The 15,757-nt window shown below is 35.5% G+C and overlaps 1 protein-coding gene across 1 annotated transcript in view; it reads left to right on the top strand.

The window, feature by feature from the left end:
- The window catches only part of ANKRD31 (ankyrin repeat domain 31), a 125,546-nt gene that overhangs the window by 93,968 nt on the left and 15,821 nt on the right, over positions 1-15,757 (top strand). Inside the window, 3 exon segments of the mRNA XM_024732796.1 lie at positions 646-742; positions 3,314-4,313; positions 9,820-9,960. Coding sequence (XP_024588564.1) covers positions 646-742; positions 3,314-4,313; positions 9,820-9,960 — 1,238 coding nt within the window.

Here is a 15,757-nt window from a genome sequence, read left to right as displayed (position 1 = left end):
AGCCAAAAGTAAATAAAATAAAAGATAAATTAATTTAAAAAAAGAACTGATAGTGACTCTTATTTTTAAGTACGTATAAGTTATATATAGTAAAAATATAGTATAGAACAATATATTATATAAATATATTTTAAAGTTTACACATACACACACACCCCTACCAAAGTATTAACAGCAGTCTCTTTCATGGAGTGAAATATTGAGGAGAAGGAGTGGTTGAGTGGGATACTCTTTGACTTCTCTTCTCCGTAAACATTCATATTATTTGCAGATTTTCTTTACGTTGACAGTGTATTCCTTTTGTATTTTAAAAAGTACATAATTTTAACAGACAAAATATTTATCTTCCTATTTATTTTCCTTTACTACCCTCATTTCACAGGTAAGGAAGCTGACCAGAGAGGTCAGTGACTTGTCCAGGTTCACAAAGCTTAGTAAGTGGGGTAGCAGGATTAGAATTCAGTCTGGCCTGCTTCTTCTTGATACCATGTTCTTACTTATACACTTCAGGGTACTTCCATAGAGTGACATAATTCCTAGGGAAATAATGGCTTTTTAATTAACAGTAAGGCTAAGTCCTATGTGACCAAATTTAACATTTATCTCTCAATTAACTGACTTTTTATTTTATTACCATGTTTCTAGAACAATACACTGATAAGATGTTAGAGATAAAGGAGGTTATGGACAACGTGCTTACCAAACAGAAGGCAGAAAGGGATGATTTAGCTAAAAAATACAGGTGAGTAAAAAAAAAAATAGGAATGCTTTAGAGTTTTCAGAATTTATCTATTTTTATCTACAGTAGGCCTAGAATTTCTTAAGATTACAAATGTTGCTTGGGACCAGAAAAGGACTTTATGAGGTCATCTAATCTATTACCTCCATGAGGAATTATACTTCCTAGAAAGATGTTTTTCTACTTTATTATTTGAAATGTTCAGAAAAGGACATTTTCCTATCTTAAAAAGTTGTCTACAGCCATGAATTTTATGAAAGCCTTTCTGGTCATGAATTCCATAAGTAAATTTCTTTCCTTAGTAAACTCACATTTTTTACATTAAAATTTTTTCTTTTATGCTATCACAAATGTTCTTCTAAGCAGTTTAATCATGTATATTTTGTGGTTTTGTGTACTTCTAAACTCTCAGGGTCCTTAAAGAGTTTTATCCTGATTATATTGATTACTTACCTCTTATCATCCTTTTTTTTGAGAAATTTGTTATATGATTTTTTCTTGTTTTGAGCATTATTTTTTTTAGTTTTTCTATTCTTTTTTCTTGTGATGAGAACTTTTAAGGTCTACTCTCTTAGCAACTTTCAAATATGTAATACAGTATTATCAACTATAGTCACCATACTATATATTATACTCCCATGCCTTATTTATTTCATAACTGGAAATTTATACCTTTTGATTACCTTCACCCATTTCACCCACCTGCCACCTCCACCTCCACCAACCATCAATCTGTTCTCTGTATCTATGCCTTTTTTGTTTTTGTTTTAGCCTCCAAATATCAGTGAGATCATACAGTATTTGTCTTTCTCTGTCTATTTTCACTTAGCATAGTGCTCTCAAGATCCATCAATGTCTCAAATGGCAGGATTTATTTCTTTTTTGTGGCTGAATAATATGCCTTTATATATGTGTGTCTTCATACTAATGTTGCTATTTGCCTTAAAATCTTGTAATTTAAAGAGCATTTTTATTTTCTGTCTGAACTCTTTGTTTCACATAGTTTTAAATGTGATATTAATTTCTTCTTTCTTCTCCTCTATCTATCCAGCTTCTTGCATTTTATACTACCAGTTATTTGCTAATCTGATTTCTTCTTGATGCTTCTTCCACTTACATCTACTACTTGCTTTGACATCCAGTTGGTTTGGAGTTCAGTACTGACAACTCTAAACTGTGTTAGGAGAGACAAGTATCTATACTATTGCTTTCTCTTAAAACGGCTGCTCTAAAAAGATGGTCCCTGAGGATCCCTGAGACCATTTCAAGGGGTCTAAGAAGTTGAAACCATTTTTTTTTTTTGCTGTACACGGGCCTCTCACTGTTGTGGCCTCTCCCGTTGCGGAGCACAGGCTCTGGACGCGCAGGCTCAGCGGCCATGGCTCACGGGCCCAGCTGCTCCGCGGCATGTGGGATCTTCCCAGACCAGGGCACGAACCCGTGTCCCCTGCCTCAGCAGGCAGACTGTCAACCACTGCGCCACCAGGGAAACCCCCGAAACCATTTTTATAATAACATTAAGATGTTATTTGCCCTCTTTTGCTCTCATTTTCTCATAAGTGTACAATGGAATTTTCTAGAGGCCACATGGCGTGTGATGATATCATCACTCTAATAGCTAATGGAATGTGCACTTGTGTAGTCTTGTGTTTTAAAATTTTCTGTCTTATTTTCTAAAACAGTAAATATTGATAGATATAACTCAAATAAACAAAAGCTCTTTGCATTCCTCAATAATTTTTAAGAGTATAAAAAAGTCCTGAAACCAAAAAGTTTGAGAGCTACTGGAAACTAAGTGTCCAATATCCTGAAGATCAGTGTGGAATAGGTGAGTATAACCAAAAGACAGGTGTGGATGAGCCAGTTTCCTCCCATTCAGTCTTCAAGCCCCTGAGAGACTTGCTTTAAGGAGGGCACACAGGATAATGCTTATCTGGGTAGTCACTTCAAAGTACCTCATTACAGATTCAAAGTACAATTATTGGGTTGGCCAAAAAGTTCATTCGGGTTTTTCCGTAACATCTTGTGGAAAAACCCAAATGAGCTTTTTGGCCAACCCAATACAATAAGTACTTGATGAATTGACATTTCTCAGGTCTAGCTTACTTATAATTATTCACAAAACAATCTCATCCTCCATAACTAAGGGAATTTGGGTGGAACTTACTCCCAAATTTTACTTCTTGATACACCATTTCACTGTAAACAGGTAAGCAAATTCCAAACTTAAAGAATGGTGTTGCTCCTTGGCCATCAATTTATACCTTCCAACTAAAGGACTACTAGGTATCTAGATAAACAACCCAAGTTTTGTTTCTCTTTTAGGGCTGACTCACAACTGATAAGTAATGATGTGAATATAAATGTGGATAACCACGCTGTCACCTAAAAAAGGCAAACTTATTTACCTCAAGTAAAGCAACAGTTTCCTCTCAAAGAATATACATTGCAAAGATAGTCTCTTGTGTACTTTGAGCTGATTAATTTGACACAAAGTATAAAATCTAAATGATTGCTAAAAAAAAAGTTTTCTACTGTTTTTATATTTTTTCCTCTTTCTGTTTCTTCCTACAGGGTGTCCATAGAGTCATTTAAGCATGGAGTCCTGAGAGAACAACTAGCTAACTTGGCCACAAGGCAGAAGAGCCTTTTATTTGTAGCAAAAAAACAGAAAAAAATAAGCCAGAAAATTCAGAACTATAAGAATGTTACATCTTTGTCTGGTCTTAGTTTCAAGAAGCTGCCATTGAGCTCAGAAATCTCTAATGAAAAGGACAGCCAAGAGTTTACTAGTCTGGAAAATTCAGTACAGCCCCAGTCATGTTCACTTTCTCCTGCCAGCCTTGTTTGTGGAAGCATGCAGGAAACACAGTTGTCTTGGGAAATCTGGCATGACAACCAAAATACCAACACTTGTCTAAATTCAAAGACAGTGAGAAGGGAAGAATTTTCTGGAAATGAACTGAATTCTAAACAAAGTGTCAGTGACTGTACCTTAGATAGATTATCAAAATCCAGACTTTCAGATGGCACTAAGAAGATTAAATTACAATCACAACCTATTTCTTTTATTGCTCAAGCAGAATATTCACAAAAAGAAAATGATCTTACAGATACTACAGCCAAAGGGCATGAGTCCTTTAGTCCTTCAGCAGTAACTGGCACATTAAAGATTTCAGAAACCACAAGTGTATTTGCCCACAATGATGCCAATCCATCAACTGTTATTTGTGATCAGGCTCTTTCCAATTGTGATCCAAAAAAAGGAAACAGGAAAACAGCTTCCCAGCAACCACATATGGGGACATCAGAATCCCTGGTACATCAAGGGATTGATGTCTTTGGCAGTAATACGGGGCATCAGGTGAAACCTTATCTTAGAAAATCAGCTCTTGCTGTTCCACATGCAAATGATAGTCAGAGCTCCTCCTCCTCTGGGTCTGGCCGTCAACATACTGTAAAAAATCCTTCAAAATACAGCACAACTCCTAAAAAGAAATGTATGCAGATAAAGGATCTGATATTGCTAGGAAGAATTAATCCGGGAAATAATATTCTGGAATTCAAAACACAGGTATCCTTTTTTTTTCTCTAAAATTACATAAATTTTATAAGTAAGTGAGTAAATGTTGCTGTCACATAGTGTCAGTGTTTAGCTCTAATTAGGGGAATAGGGTTTGGCTGGTCTTCTTGAATGGAGAGACTTAACCATTATATCTTAGCAAGTGAAATCATGCTTCTAAAATTGCCCTGTACATTTTAGTTACAAGCACCTTTAGGCTCTCAGACCAGAATTAGTTTTACTGCAGCAGGAAGGATTTAAGAACAAAATAAAAATAATAAATTGGAGCTGTGTTTGGTTCCAAAGTTTTGGAAACTACCAGTGTGCACTGCTAAAGCTTCCTCTAATAAGATGTATAAACACATCTTCCATAGTAGCTCAATTTAAAAACAGAAAGTGACTTGGAGTTTGGGTAAATATAACTCAATTAAAACAATATCACATATGCATAATAACAGAAGAGGAAAAAAAAGGTTCTGCTAGAAATGCCTACAAATGAGGCTTCCTTTCCCTTTTCCCCCCATTCATTTTTTGAAAGAGGATATAAGAGTGGCAAAGATTGCAGGGTCCTGGAATGCTGCTTTGCTTGTGGACCAATCCAACAGAAAACCAATCCAAGCTAATTGGAATTTAATCTAAATGACCCCTTTTTTCAACCCTTTCTACTTCTGGATTATAAGACTTTTCCTAGTTAATAAGCTTTATTTATAAGTTAGGAGCAAAAAAATTTAATTTTAAAGCTCCAAACTATAGTTTAAACACTAAATTAGCAGCTTGATCTCAGATCCCTTGATGTTCCTGTTTGCTTGCCTGTCAACCAATTTATTGCTAAGTAGTACCTACTTCACATTAGCCAAAGCAACTCAAATTTCAGTTATTAATTGGTTACATTAACTAAAATTTTGACAGCTGTGGTTACTCCTCTGGATCAGCAATGATAAAATTCTAATATAATTCTTTGTATTTCAGCTATTTTTAACAGCTTTATTGAGATATAATTGATACACAATATGCTACATGTATTTAAAGTATATAATTTGACAAGTTTTGATGTATGTACATATGCAAAGTATAAAATCTAAATGATTGCTAAAAAAAAAAAGTTTTCTACTGTTTTTGTATTTTTTCCTCTTTCTTCCTACAGGGTGTCCATAGAGTCATTTAAACATATTGGTCTGTAGTTTTCTTGTGTTTTCTTTGGTTTTGGTCTCAGAGTAATACTGGTCTCACAGAATGAATTCCAAAGTGTTTCCTTCTCTTCTGTTTTTTGGAAGAGTTTGTGAATTGGTATTAAGTCTTTTTAAAATGTTTTCTAGTAATCAGCAGTAAAACCATCTGTACCTGGGCTTTTTTGTTGTTGTTGATAGTTTTTTGATTATTAATTCAGTGTCTGCTTTTTAGAGTTTTTTTTTTTCAGATTGTCTATTTCTTCTTGAGTCAGTTTTGGTAGTTTGTATCTTTCTAGGAATTTGCTCATTTCATCGAATTTATTGGCATACAGCTGTTCATAGTGTCTCTTATAGTCCTTTTTATTTCTATAAGGTCAGTAGCAATGTCCACATTTTCATTTTTGCTCTTAGTAATTTGAGTCTTCCCTCTTGCTTTTCTTGGTTAATCTAGCTAAAGGTTTGTCAGTTTTATTAATCTTTTCAAAGAACCAATTTTGATTTTTTTAATTTTCTCTATTTTTCTATTGCATGTTTTACTTTTTCCACTTTAATATTTACTATTTCCTTCCTTCTGCTTGCTTTAGGTTTAGTTTGCTGTTTTTCCAGTGTCTTTCGTGTAAGTTTAGGTTATTGATGTGAGATCTTTCTTCTTTTTCAATATAGGCATTTACACTTATAAATTTCCCTCTAACCCACTGCTTTTACTGCATCCCATAAGTTTCAGTATGTTTTGCCTTCATTTTCATTCATCTCAAAGTATTTTCTCATTTACCTTTTGATTACTTCTTTAACCCATTGGTTATTTAGGAGTATGTTGTTTGAGTTCCACATAATTGTGAGTTTCTCATTTTTTTGTTATTAATTTCTAATTTCATTCCATTGCTCTTAGAGAACATACTTTGTATTATTTTGGTCCTTTTAAATTTTCTGAGACTTATTTTGTGGCTTAGATAGTGTATAGCCTATGCTAGAGAATGTCCCATGTGTACTTGAGAAGAATGTATATATTCTCCTATCATTAGGAGAAGTTTTCTATAGATGCCTGTTCAGTCTAGTTAGTTTATAGTGTTGCTCAACTTTTCTCTTTCCCTTTTGTGATATTATTATTATATATATTATTGATATATCTGTAAATGTTATAAACCCAATAATTCATTGTTATAATTATTACTTTATAAAATATTGTGACTTTTAAAGGAGCTGAGAAGAAAGGAGAACAAGTTTATATTTATAACTTTTGATATATTAACCCTCTTATTTATCCTTGCTGGTTCTCTTCATTTGTTCCTATGGATTTGAGTTACCATATGGAGTCATTTTCTTGGCCCAGTAAAACTTCTTCCACCCACCTCCTTTGTGCTTTTGCAAATATATATGTATTATATCCCTATTGTTTTGTACAATTGGTTTAAAAACCAGTTAAGCAAAGAAAGAAGAAATGTGCATTTATACTGTCTTTTGTAATATGTGATTACTTTTACTGATGCTCTTTGTTTTTCCACATGTATTCATATTACCATTTGGGGTAATGTCCCATCACTTGATTTCAACCTGAAGAACTTCCTTTGGTATTTTTTGTAAGGCAGATCTGCTAGCAACAAATTTTCTCAAGAGAGGTCTTTACATCACCTTTATTTTTGAAAGATTTGCTGAAAATAGAATTCTTGGTTACAGGTTTTTCTTTGTGTACTTTGAGTGTGTTATTCCACTGCTTCTGGCTTTCGTTGTTTCTGGTAAGAAGTCAGTTGTTAATCTTTTGGAGTTTACCTTGTAAGTGATGAGTCATTTTTCACTTGCTTCTTTCAATAATTTCTTATTGTCTTTGACTTTCAGTATTTTTACTATGTATCTATTTATTTCTCTCTTTGTGTTTATCCTTGTTGGACGTCATTGAGCTTCCTGAATATGTAGATTAATGTTTTTTAATAAATTTGGGAAATTTTTAGCCATTATTTCTTCAAATATTTTTTCTGCTCCATTCTCCTGTCCTTTTGGTACTCCCATTATGCATGTGTTGGTGTGCTTAATGGTGTCCCACATTTCTCTGAAGCTTTTTCATTTTTCTTCACTCTTTTTTCTTTTTCTTCTTCAGCTTACATAATCTCTGTTGATCTCTCTTCAAATTCACTAATTCTTTCTTCTGACATTGAAAATCTGTTGAGCCTCTCTATTAAATTTTTCATTTTAGTTATTGTACTTTTCAATTCAACTTCTTTTTGTTTCTTAATAAATTGTTTCTTTATTGATACTTTCTGTTTGATGTGATATTGTTATCATACCTTGCTTTCCATCCTTGATTATGGTTTCCTTTAGTTCTTTGAACATGTATATAAACGGCTGTTTTTTTTGTTTTTTTTTTTGCGGTACGGGGGCCTCTCACTGTTGTGGCCTCTCCCGTTACGGAGCACAGGCTCCGGACGCGCAGGCTCAGTGGCCATGGCTCATGGGCCCAGCCGCTCCGTGGCATGTGGTATCTTCCCGGACCAGGGCACGAACCCGTGTCCCCTGCATCGGCAGGCGGACTCTCAACCACTGCGCCACCAGGGAAGCTCTAAACGGCTGTTTTGAAGTCTTTGTTAAATCTAACACCTGGTCATTCTCACAGGCAGTTTATGTTGCTTTTTCGTTAGTTTATTTTGCTATATGTGTCATACTTCCTGTTTCTTCGCATGTCTCATAATTTTTTGTTGGACCTGGACATTTTAGAGTAGGCAGTGTATTGTAGCAAGTCTGTATATTGATCCCCATCTTCTCTTACGTTTGTTATTGTTCCCAGGCAAAATATTTGTGCCATAGCTCTGGAGCTTAGGGCAGGAACATGGCAACTTCTCTCTGATTTATACCCCTGCTTTAGGATCTGAGCATTTAGTGGAAAGGGGCACACTAGCCCCTTGCCTTTTCAACTTGCCTCTCCTGACATGAAACCACCACCTTACAAGCCAGGGCAAGTGTGAGCAGGACCCCAATAGTCTCAGTAGCACCTTGCCAAAGGTAGAGACTCTGTCTCACCAGTACAGGTTAAACAGAAGAATTTGGAAATTTTTTTTCCAAATTTGGAAACATTTTCAGCTATTATTTCTTCAAATATTTTTTCTTCCCTCCCCTCGTTTTTGAATTCCCATTACATATATATTAGGCTGCTTAAAATCATTCCACAACTCACTGTGATGATCTTATTTTTTAAATCTCTTTTCTCCGTGGGTTTTTTATGCCATTCCTATTCCTGTGTCTTTGAATTCACTAATCTTTTTGTTTGCAGTGTCTAATCTGTTAATATCATCCAGTGTATTTTTCATTTCATATGTTGTAATTTTCATCTCTAGAAGTTTGATTTGAGTCTTCTTTTATATCTTCCATGTCTCCATGTAACATTTGGAACATGTGGAATATGATTATAATAACTATTTAATGTCCTTATCTACTAATTCTAACATCTTTGAGAGTTCTCAGTCATTTTCAATTGATTGCTTTCTCTCCTCCATATGGATTTATTTTCCTACCTGTTTCTAGGCCTGTTAATTTTTTATTGGATCCCAGAATTGTGAAATTTATCTTGTTGGATGCCAGATACGTTTTTATTCTTAAAAATATTTTGGGTATTTGTTCTAGAATATAGTTAATTTACACAGAAACAGTTTTATCCTTTTGGGTCTTGCTTTTATAATTTGTTAGGCAGGATTGGAGCAGTGTTCAGTCTAAGGCTAATTATATCCCACTACAGAGGCAAGACTCTTCTGTGTACCTCCCAATGCCCCATCAGTTTTGAGGTTTTTCTAGTCTTACTATTGGGAACAGGTGCTATTTCTGCCCTTTGAGAATGCCATAGAATGCCATTACCTCTACTTCTTTCAAGTAGTTCTTTTCCCAGGCTTGGGTAATTTCCTCACACGCATGGCCAATCACAGCTCAGCGGAATACTTAAAAAGGACCCCCTGAAGATCTGCAGAGTTCTCTCTATATATATTTCTCTCTCCTTCAGTACTGTGTCCTGCAGACTCTAGCCATCATGCCTCCCTAGACTATGCTCTGTCTATTCAACTCAGAGAATCCACGGGTTTTGCCTGGATGCCCTCTCTCTGTAACATGACATGGAAACTCTCAAGGCAGTGAGTTGGGACAATTATAGGGTTCACCTCATTAGTTTCTCATTTCTCAGGATCACTGTACTTTGTTCCTTGATGTTCGGTATCTTGGAAACCATTGTTTCATATATTTAGTTTGCCTTTTTTTTTGGTTGTGTCATGTGTTAGGGTAAATCTGGTCCCTGTTACTTCATCATGGACAGAAGCAGAAGTTCATATATTTCAGATACTTTTTAATCCTAATATTTGTTTTATTTTTCACCTCAGGAGACTACCCATAAAGCCAGTGTTTTATTGAATGGCAAAATTAAGGTAGAAAATGGTCAGATTTATCAAAACCCAGTCATCTGGCTCAAGGATCTTCTAGGAGCTGACAGTTATGTGACCTGGAATTATGCTTGGAGTAAGGTGGGTCATTCTTAAATTTATCTTTAACTTCATATTCAAATGGAAAGGTACATATTTTTTGATGATAAAACTATTTCCTTTTTTTAAGAAATCTGAAAGTTCTCCAAATTAGTTTTGTCCTCATGCATCCCTTCTGCAGTGTGCTACATGCTTTCTCCCACAATTCCCATTTGCCAGAATTCCCCACAGCCGGATTGCACAGCTGACTGAGTCTCTCCTTCCTTGTTCCTCACCTAGTCTCAGAAAATTGAATGCCCCCGATCTTCCCCTCTTGTCCCTACCACCTCACCTCCACAGTGATTGCAGGTCCCTGTGACTCCACATAGAAAATTTGGAACCACTGGTGAATTGATAGTTTAATTAATATGTTACTAGTATTCTGATAAAATAAAGCAAAATATTCCCCTAAAGACGAAAATTATGATAAAGGGGCCTAAGACACACAGAAGTTATGGTGCACTTTTATGTTTGAACATAGTCTTATCCATGAATTGCTAGCCTCCCCAAAAAATATTTCTGAATTTTTATTCAGACTTCCCAGACTTAGTGGTCTCCCCCTCAGTTCTGACTTCTGAGTTATAAGCCCAGTTTAATAACCAATTTGAAGAGTATCGATGACTGACACCCTTGAGTTCCAGTGATCAGCCACCTCCAGATGTCCATGGCACCTCTTCAGGGAACAGTATTGCAATGATTCACCCAGGAAAGTGTGAGTCATCAGACAGTCACCATTACTGTTTCACAGAACTGCAAATACCTTTAACCTCCACTAGCCATTACAGTAAGTCTCCGTGCACCAGAAATAGAAGGTGGTTTCCTCTCTCGTTTTTTGTCCGACTCAGCTCTGCCCACTCTCCTTCCTAGCTCCTATCTCAGTCCTAGTCCCTAAACTCTGCATTCTGGTCTCCTAGACCTCTGTTGCAGGTGCTTCCAGAACAGTGTTTCAGTTCCTTCACTTACATGAGCACATTTAAAATTTTCTCTGCTTTATATTATAGTCTCTCTGTGTTCCTTTTTTCCTGTATTATTATTATTTTTTATTTCCCACCACTGGAGTCACCAGGCCATCTGCTTTCAATTCAACCTGCCTAATCCTTTCCATGGATTCATAAATCATATTTGCATGTTAGTAATTAACATTTTACCCATGGAAATCCCTTTTTATTGCAAAGTTTCTTAAATTCATGATAGATGATATTGTTTTGCTGAAACTGAATCTATGCTCACAGTGTGAATATGGTACTAATTGCTGTAGCTTAGGTTGTTTTGAGCTTAACATGCCTGTGGCCCACTGATGATGACTCAGTCCTCCCACTCTTTTTCTCTGTTGGAACTACTGCATTTTCTGCTTTTGAATAGCTGGCTGTGATATCATTTGGCTCTCACTCTGTACTTATATGCCTCATTTACATATCACATTGCCTCTGGTCTTTTCTCATTAGCCATGTCAATTGGAGTCATATTGTTTAACATCTATGTGATAGTGAAGCCAAATACAAATGTGGGCACTAAAATTAGGGCAATTCTTGGATATAAGATACTCATACAGATTATCTGAGTAAGCTTAGATTTTTTTTTAATTATCCTAAAAATGGAAATAGTTTCAAAAATTACTGTAGGACACTCATGTACTTCTAGTAAATACCACAAGCTGAGAAGCACTGCCCCAGTGAGTTTGTTTACAATTTTTTAAAGCCTCTTTTAAAATTTACCACAGTAACCTCTACCCCTCTTGTCTTGGGGTAACTCCTGAATTCACAGTCACTTCTTGATAGGAGCTTTTTGCTACCTCGGTAAATGTGAACATTTCTACCGACTAGTTCCTAGTACAGTGGTGGGGCTATAGAGCCAGGACTGGTTGGTTGTCAGGCAAGAAATGCCAGAAAACTAGGTCTTGTCCTACATCAGACAGAATGACACAGCCACTAGACACGGAGATGACTCATACCTCGTACCCAAGCAGCTGAGCAGCTGTACAGCTTTGCCAAGGGAATCCTCATGCGTACTCCACTGGACATCACTCACTCCTCTTGCCACTTCAGTCTCCTGAAGTGACCTAGTGCCTGTTCAGTTTGAGTTCTATTCATTGTTATCCTTGTTCATTAAATCACTCCTACCTTGTGGAAAATATATTTTTAACTCAGTGGATTTTCTCAAAGCTGTGTTCTTTGAATGTGTGAATTATCCCTAGTGATGTCTGGGACCTATGGGGACTCATGACCTCTAAGGCTACTAAGGTAAAAGTTTACCCAGCACTAACTGATAAAAATATACTTTAAATCTGAGACATAGGTGAAAACATACTGAGCCTACACATTGATGAGTGTATAAGGTGTGTTGGATATTGTCAGGGTGATAATGTGAACAAAATCCATTCTTTCTTCTTTTTATATACTTGCAGGTAAACTTTATTATTTCTGAGGTATAGCTGATTTCAGCTATACAACATAGTCATTCAAAATCTTTATAGATTATACTTAAATTTATTATAAAATATTGGCTATATTCCCTGTGCTGTACAATATATCCTCATAGCTTATTTATTTTATACATAGTAGTTTGTACCTCTTAATCTCCTACCCCTATCTTGCCCTTCTTCCCTCTCCACTCTGGTAACCACTAGTTTATTTTCTCTATCTGTGTCTGTTTCTGTTTTGTTATATTCATTCATTTTATTTTTTAGATTCCACATGTAAGTGATAACAGAGTATTTGTCTTTCTCTGTCTGAGTTATTTCACGTAGCATAATACCCTCCAGGTCCATCCATGTTGCTGCAGATGGCAAGTTTACATTCTTTTTTATGGCTGAGTGATATTCCATTGTACATATATACCACATCTTCTTTATCCACTCATCTCTTGATGGGCGCTTAGGTTGCTTTCATATCTTGGCAACTGTAAATAATGCTTCTATGAACATTGGGTGCATGTACCTTTTCAAATTAGTGCTTTTGGGTTTTTTTTTTTCAGATATATACCCAGGACTGGAATTGCTGGATCATATGACAGTTCTATTTTTAGTTTTTTGAGAAACCTCCATACTGTTTTCCACTGTGGCTGCACCAATATACATTCCCACCAACAGCATACGAAAGGGTTCCCCTTTTTCCACAGCCTTGCCAACATTTGTTATTTGTATTCTTTTTGATGATAGCTATTCTGACAGGTGTGAGGTGATACCTCATTGTGGTTTTGATTTTCATTTTTCTGATGATTAGCAGTGTCAAACATCTTTTCATGTGACTGTTGGCCATCTGTATGTCTTCTTTGGAAAACTTTCTATTCATGTCTTCTGCCCATTCTTTGACCAGGCTGTTTGTCTTTTGATATTAAGTTGTATGAGCTGTTTATACATTTTAGATATTACCCCCTTAGTACTTGCAAATAGTTATATCATTTGCAAGTATTTCCTCCCCTTCAGTAGGTTGTGTTTTCATTTTGTCAATGGTTTCTTTTGCTGTACAAAAGCTTTTAAGTTGAAGTAGGTCCCATTTGTTTACTTTTTATTTTGTTTCCTTTGCCTTAGGAGACAGATCCAAAACAATATTGCTCTGATTTATATCAAAGCGTGTTCTGCCTATGTTTTCTTCTGGGAATTTTATGATTTCCAGTCTTACATTTAGGTCTTCAATCCATTTGGATTGGTATATGGTATGAGAAATGTTCTAATTTCATTTTTTTACATGTAGCTGTCCAGTTTTCCCAGCACCACTTATTGAAGAGACTGTCTTTTCTCCATTGTATATTCTTACCTCCTTTGTCATAGATTAATTGACCATAAGTGCATAGGTTTACTTCTGGGCTCTCTATTCTGTTCTGTTGATCTGTGTGTGTGTCTTTGTGCCCGTACTGTTTTGATTACTGTAGCTTTGTAGTATAATCTGAAGTCAGGGAGTATGATTCCTCCAGCTCTGTTCTTCTTTCTCAAGATTGTTTTGGCTATTCAGGTCTTTTGTGTTTTTATACAAATTTTTAAATTATTTGTTCTAGTTCTGTGCAAAATGCCATTGGTATTTTGATAGGGGTTGCATTGAATCTGTAGATTGCCTTGGGTAGTATGGTCATTTTAACAATATTAATTCTTCCAGTCCAACAACATGTTTTTCTTTCCATTTGTTTGCTTCATTTTCAGTTTCTTTCATCAATGTCTTACAGTTTCCCAAGTACAGGACTTTTACCTCCTTAAGTAGGTTTATTCCTAGGTGTTTTATTCTTTTTGATGGAATGGTAAACAGGATTGTTTCCTTAATCTCTTTCTGATGGTTCATTCGTTTTTTTTAAAAACACATATTTATTGGAGCATAATTGCTTCACAATGCCGTGTTAGTTTCTGTTGTACAACAAAGTGAATCAGCCATATGCATACATAGTTCATTGTTAATGTATAGAAAGGCAACAATTTTCTATATATTAATTTTGTATCCTGCAGCTTTTCTGAATTCACTGATGAGCTCTGGTAGTTTTCTGGTGGTGGTTTTAGTATTTTCTATGTATAGTATCATGTCATCTGCAAACAGCGACAGTTTTACTTACATGTTTCCAATTGAGATGCCTTTTATTTCTTTTACTTGCCTGATTGTTGTGGCTAGGACTTGCAATACTATGTGAATAAAAGTAGCAAGAATGGGCATCTTTGTCTTGTTTCTGATCTTAGAGGAAATGCTTTCAGCTTTTCACCATGAGTATGATGTTAACTATGGGTTTGTCATATGTGATCTTTATTATGTTGAGGTATATTCCCTCTGTGCCCACTTTCTGGAGTGTTTTTATTATAAATGGATGTTGAATTTGGTCAAAGCTTTTTCTGCATCTATTGAGATGATCATATGATTTTTATTCTTCAGTTTGTTAATATAGTATATCACATTGATCAATTTGCAGACATCAAAAAATCCTTGCATCCCTAGGATAAATCCCACTTGATCATAGTGTATGGTCCTCTTAATGTATTGTTGGATTCTGTTTGCTAATATTTCGTGAGGATTTTTGTGTCTATGTTTATCAGTGATATTAGCTGTAATTTTGTGAGGTTTTTTTGTGATATCTTGTCTGGTTTTGGTATCAGTGTGATGCTGGCCTTCTAGAATGAGTTTGAAAGTGTTCCTTCCTCTGCAGTTTTTTGGAATAGTTTGAGAAGGATAGGTGTTAACTCTTCTCTAAATGTTTGGTAGAATTCACCTGTGAAGCCATCTGGTCCTTTACTTTTGTTTGTTGGGAGTTTTTAAATTACTGATTCAATTTCATTACTGGTAATTGGTCTATTCACATTTTCTACTTCTTCCTAGTTTAGTGTGGGGAGATTGTACATTTCTAAGAATTTGTCCATTTCTTCTACATTGTCCATTTTATTGGCATGTAGTTGTTTGTAGTCTCTTAAGATCCTTGGTATTTCTGTGGTGTTGGTTGTAACTTCTCCTTTTCATTTCTGATTTTATTGACTTGGGCCCTCTCCCTTTTTTTCTTGATAAGTCTGACTAAAGGTTTATCAGTTTTATCTTTTCAAAGAACCAGATTTTAGTTTCATTGACTTTTTCTATTTTTTAGTCTCTGTGTCATTTATTTCTGCTCTAATCCTTATGATTTCTTTCCATCTACAAACTTTAGGTTTTGTTTGTTCTTCTTTCTCTAGTTTCTTTAGATGTAAGATTAGGTCATTTATTTGAGATTTTTTCTTGTTTCCTGAGGTAAGCTTGTGTCACTATAAACTTCCCTGTTACAACTGCTTTTGCTGCATCCCATAGATTTTGGATCATCATGATTTTGTTTTCATGTGTCTCTAGGTATTTTTTTTTTCTTC

This window comes from Neophocaena asiaeorientalis, unplaced genomic scaffold (assembly GCF_003031525.2).
Source record: "Neophocaena asiaeorientalis asiaeorientalis breed wild unplaced genomic scaffold, Neophocaena_asiaeorientalis_V1.1 scaffold515, whole genome shotgun sequence".
In the NCBI taxonomy this organism is placed as follows: domain Eukaryota; kingdom Metazoa; phylum Chordata; class Mammalia; order Artiodactyla; family Phocoenidae; genus Neophocaena; species Neophocaena asiaeorientalis.
The sequence above is the reverse complement of the archived record's forward strand: the minus strand, read 5'-3'. Positions and strand labels throughout refer to the sequence as shown.